The sequence below is a fragment of the Perissodus microlepis genome, chromosome 4 (genome assembly GCF_051167445.1).
Source record: "Perissodus microlepis isolate ML-2025 ecotype Zambia chromosome 4, ASM5116744v1, whole genome shotgun sequence".
Classification (NCBI taxonomy): domain Eukaryota; kingdom Metazoa; phylum Chordata; class Actinopteri; order Cichliformes; family Cichlidae; genus Perissodus; species Perissodus microlepis.
This window is the reverse complement of record NC_140464.1, coordinates 6,004,796-6,010,592: the sequence shown is the minus strand read 5'-3', so window position 1 is coordinate 6,010,592 and position 5,797 is coordinate 6,004,796. Positions and strand designations below refer to the sequence as shown.

The 5,797-nt window shown below is 38.6% G+C and overlaps 1 protein-coding gene across 1 annotated transcript in view; it reads left to right on the top strand.

Moving 5' to 3' along the window:
- Positions 1 to 2,709, top strand: part of limd2 (LIM domain containing 2) — a 14,031-nt gene extending 11,322 nt beyond the window's left edge. The window contains exon 4 of the mRNA XM_084925265.1: positions 1 to 2,709. This exon is cut by the window's left edge and continues 133 nt beyond it. Coding sequence (XP_084781391.1) covers positions 1 to 27 — 27 coding nt within the window. The 3' untranslated portion in view covers positions 28 to 2,709.
- The last annotated feature ends 3,088 nt before the right edge of the window (positions 2,710 to 5,797 follow it).

Here is a 5,797-nt window from a genome sequence, read left to right as displayed (position 1 = left end):
ACAAATACTATAACAAAGACGCCATAATCATGTCTGCCTTTGTCCTGTCGCAGACCTGCCTCTTCTTTTCCCTCCTCCTAACACCTCCAATGCATCACGATGAACACATGCCTCATAAGCTGGGGCACTGTTAAATCACCCACGCACTCACTCGCTTTTTAAATGCCATCAAAACAAATACATGCACAGACATCTAGAAAATTACTGGGCAGTCATGATATATACCACTTACCATAATTTTGAGTATAATTTGATGATAACTGCAAATTTCCTAATTGTATTTTCCAATTTCCTGTTTGAAATTGGTAGTTGATTGTGACCAAAAGCCTTCTCTGGTGTGGAGAGTGGAATAGTGAAGAGGTTTTTTTTCTCTCTCTCTTTTTATTTTGTTTTAATTAATTGCACCCTTTTATTTTTAGAAAAAAGTAAACTGTATGCTCAGGCAAACATATCTAAGGGGTTAAAGAGCATCATGTTTTGCGTTAGGGCATACACTCAGGTCAGTTTTAACCCATGGGTTTAAAAGAAGACTTATCAGATTTTATTACTCATTGTAAAAACACACACATCAAATTTAAAAAAACGATCCTCTGTATTATGACAATGCTGTCAGACAGGTTTGTCAGGTTTCATATATTTGAGGAACAAACAGGGTACAATGTACTGTAAAATAACCGTGCACGTTAGCAACAACTCACCTCTTGTGTTTATATTTTTGCTTTCGTTAGTCTTATTATTGCTCACTTCATCACACGGTTCTTCATTATTTTAATGAGTCTTGCATGTTGGTATGACTGGGTCCTGATAGCCTTATCTTATGACTGTATTGATCTTTTGTGGTGTGAGTGTTACTTTCATTTGTTTCTCTTACATAGCGATGATCTTTTTAACATTTTTAGACCCACTTGAGTTTAGATTTGATTGATGTCATGGCATAAGTTGATCTCTGAGCTTTTTATGGTTACGATTTTAATGAATTTTTCAGATTGTGCTTTGTATACTGTCTGTATACTAGCTGTAGTTTGTGATTAGTAAACATTCCCCTCTGTGCTGTACCCTTGTCTTGCACATATATCTACACACGATCACCAGACAAAAGGTTAATTATGGCAGGGAAGCTGAGCTTTAGTATGTAAACATCCCTCCATCTGTCCTATGAAACATTTTAAGAGGAACTCTAAACACCTGGATAAATTGATTATTGCATGTATGCTATAAATGAGGATGTTGATGGACAGAGCTTAGGTCTCACAGTGTGTTGCTTCATAATTTCATGCTTGTCAGCTTGTTGTTGTCTTGTGATGAAGTTTTAAAAGCTGTATTATAGCGACATAAACATCCAGTCACTCTGTCTTGAACCCCTGAGTCCTTTTTCAGTTAATGCCTTCTGGTTCTCCTGTCTTATTTGCTAAATGCAACTGGACCTATTTCTTAATATAAATGTTACAATAGATGGATGGATAGTTTGTCACATATATGGGCACCCTGATGTGTGGCTGCATGCAAAAGCCAGTGCAGAGCACCCCCTGCTGGGGAAAGTGTGACAATAGCGTCTCACGTGAGAGGATAAAACGATAACTTGCCCATGATTTGAGTATAGCCTTTTATTTTCAAGTTTTTGAGTTGGATCAGCAGCTAGGCGAGCCAACAGCTTCTTTTGATCTTATTTAGTTTTAACATGTAAGAACAATTAATTCAATGTAGATTTCCATGGTTTTATTTCATTCTGTACAAAGGATAACTCCAAAGCCATTAAATCATCACATTTTAGAAAATGTCTGAGTACCGCTGACACTTGAATGGCACAAAGTACTTTCTGTGACTGAAGGTTTACTGTTAATTTGAGCTTGCTGTGCAGAATAGGAAGCAAAACAGATGGATTTTTTTTTTAAAGAGAAGCCTTAGAAAACAAAGAGCTGACCTTATTGCTTTTTCAAAACACCTTTGAGTGCACAGATCTTTACAACAATCTTGTGATCATGCCTTTTTAAAAACAGATCTGGTTATTGTAGAGTCCAACTCTTTAACATAGGATTACTTCACTCAACCAGCAGCCATTTTTCCCCACCTAACCATCTTTATTCACATGTACAAAAGTTCTAATTCTACTGTGTGTGAACATGTATGTTTTCTTTATGTCATTTTAAAACGGCCCTCTGGATCCCAGAGAATGCTTTAAAAATCAAGAGAATTGTATCTTAAAATGCTGTGTTTGTCACTCTCTGTTAGCAGTTCGCCAAGGTACAACTGCAAAATCTGTGAATTGCAATGTCCAAGTCTAATAGAGCAGACAAGGTACACTTTACACTGGTGCCACAAGGCTCAGGTGAATGATTGCAGTGTGACGTTTTATTGTTAAATCTGTGAATCATTTCATTTCTGTGCTACACTTGATGTGGAATTCCTTTTTTATTGCCGTTGTCATCAAGACATTTTAAATGTATGCATCTTTGAAAGTGTGTTCTATATTACAGACATGACCTGTGGATTGAGGTGGCCTTACAGCAAAAGGATGCTTGGACTGTATGCAGTCTTTCTCCTCTCTTCCTCCTCCTCTCTCTTGCTTAGTTGTAGTATGGTACATTTTAAAATGTGAGCGCCCTCTTTCTACGCCAATATACACAATCATTTGTGCATATTTTTGTTTTTATTTTTTTTTTACATGCTTTTGGAAAAAAATAAATAAATAAAATGCTGGTGTTGATTTAACACACTGAGTTTTACATTGTCTTTATTTGTGGTGAAATACTTAGATCTAATAAAGTTTAGCTGTAATGGAAGTAATCCAAAAGGTAATTGGTTACATTTAAGTACAACTTTGAAGTACTTGATACACTATACTTATATTCCAATACACTGCAGTGAAAAATATTGCCCATCTTACTCTGCAATATTTATATTTATATTACAGCTTTTTTGTTATATTTTGTAATATATTTTGTTTTTGAATGTGGTTTAGTTAGTTACTGTTCTTACTGGAGTAACTTTGACCACAAAATATTATCTGGAATTAACAAAGTATTCTGATTATGAATATAGAACTGTCACGGCTGCAAAGCCAGTGCGTTAAAGGAACGGACCCAAAATCAGAGACAGGAGAAAACGAACTAAGTTTAACAAAAAGCGAGCCGTTTATTTGGCTGAAAAACATGAATACAAAATCCAAAGCAAAACTAACAGTAGCGAAAACAAAACTGGAAAGACTAGACCAGGGGTGTCGAACTCCAGGCCTCGAGGGCCGGTGTCCTGCAGGTTTTAGATCTCACCCTGGGTCATCACACCTGAGTTCATTACCAGGCCTCTGGAGAACTGCAAGACATGTTGAGGAGGTCATTTAGCCGTTTAAATCAGCTGTGTTGGATCAAGGACACATCTAAAACCTGCAGGACACCGGCCCTCGAGGCCTGGAGTTCGACACCTATGGACTAGACTAACAGCTATGACCAAAGAGAACATGAACATGATTATGAGCAGGAGCATGAGAGAAGGTATAGGACCAAAAAAAAAAAAGTGAACTTGAAACATGAACATGCCCTGAACAGAATCATGGAAAACACTTGAAACCTGATGTGGAGAAAGGAAAACAGACAACCTGACAAAGACTGAATGAAAACTCACAGACTAAATACACAGAAGAGGTGATCAGGGGAAGTGGAAACACATGGGAAAACAGCTGACTGGAATGAACATAATGACAAAACACAATGAACGTGGAAACACCCGACTCTTCAAAATAAAACAGGAAACACTGAGAGACATAGACATGACAACACAAGCTTGGCAATATGGAACACACAAACATAAAACATATGACAGACTAGGGAGACACGGAACGCCAGAAGAGACATAAGAATGGATAAGGGAGATGAGAGCACAGGCATAACTAAAGGTAAAACACTGAGGCCAAGACAGAAAAAAATGATAAATAACTCTAAATATGTTTTATATTTTAGATTCCTGAAAGTAGCCACCCCTTTGCTTTGTTGACAGCACAGCAAACCCTTGGCCTCTCAATGAGCTTCATGATGTAGTCACCTGGAATGGTTTTCACTTCACAGGTGGGCCTTGTCAGGGTTTATTTGTGGAATTTCTTGCCTTCTTAATGGGGTTGGGATCATCAGTTGTGTTGTGCAGAAGTCAGGTTAATACACAGCTGACAGCTCTATTTGACAACTGTTAGAATTCATATTATGGCAAGAACCAATCAGCTAAGTAAAGAGAAGCGATAGTCCATCATTACTCTGAGAACTGAAGGTCAATCACTCTGGAAAATTGGTACCACTTTGAATGTGTCCCCAAGTCCAGTGGCAAAAACCATCAAGCACTACGATGAAACTGATTCACATGAGGACCAGCCCAGGAAAGGAAGACTAAGAGTCATCTCTGCTGCTGAGAATAAATTCATCCGAGTCACCAGCCTCAGAAATCACAAGTTAACAGCACCTCAGATTACAGACCGGATAAATGCCACACAGAGTTCCAGCAGCAGACAGATCTCTCCATCAACTGTTTAGAGGAGACCGTGCAAATCAGGGCTTTATGGTCACTTAGCTGCTAAGAAACCACTACTAAGGAAAATCAACAAACAAAGAGATTTGTTTGGGCCAAGAAAGACAAGGAATGGACATTAGACCAGTGGAAATCTGTGCTTTGGTCTGATGAGTCTAAATTTGAGATCTTTGGTTCCACCCGCAGTGTCTTTGTGCAACGCAGAAAAGGTGAACGGATGGTCTCTACATGCATGGTCCCCACTGTGAAGCACAGAGGAGGCAATATGATGGTGTGGGGGGACTTTGCTGGTAACACTGTTGGGGATCTATTCAAAATTGAAGACACACTGAACCAGCATGGCTACTACAGCATCCTGCAGCGACATGCCATCCCATCCGGTTTGCATTCAGTTAGTTATTTTTCAACAGGAAAATGACCCCAAACACACCTCCAGGTCAGTAAGGGCTATTTGACCAAGAAGGAGAGTGATGGATTGCTGCCTGGCCCCTACAGTCACTTGGCCTAAACCCAAATTATATGGTTTAAGACGAGATGGACCGCAGAGTGAAGGCAAAAGAGCAAAAAACTGCTCGTCACCTCTGGAAACTCCTTCAAGACTGTTGGAAAACCGTTTCATGTGACTATCTCATGAAGCTCACCGAGAGAATGTTAAAAGTGTCCAAAGCAGTAATCAAAGCAAAGGGTGGCTATTTTCAAGAATCTACAGTATAAAACATGTTTTGAGTTATTTCACACTTTTTTGTTTACTGCATAATTCCATATGTGCTCATTTGTAGTTTTGATGCCTTCGGGAAGAATCTACAGTAAATAGTCATGAAAATAAAGAAAAACAATTAAATGAAAAGGTGTGTCCAAACTTTTGACTGGTGTGTGTGTGTGTGTGTGTGTGTGTGTGTGTGTGTGTGTTTCTGCTTCTTTTTATGTTTCAAATACATGCAACAATAATCCTATGATATAATAAAGTACAACCCGTTGACCTTTTTACATAAGTATTCCACTCCCTCCAGGTCCAGTACTGCTGAAACCAAAATAAAATGAAAATACTTGACTTCAAATACTTCACGTTAGATTATTCTAACGTGTCATTTAAATTCAATTAGGGAATGCACGTTATTGTTCAATCTTAAAGGAAACATTGGATGACTTAGACGGATGAGGACTGTTATGTTAAAAGCTGTGAATTTCGGATTTTCCAACTCTTTTTCACGGCAGCAAACGCTTCACGACGTCACAGCTGGTCCGCCCCTCCAATAATATTGTGCGCGCTCCAGAAAGAAGACTTCCA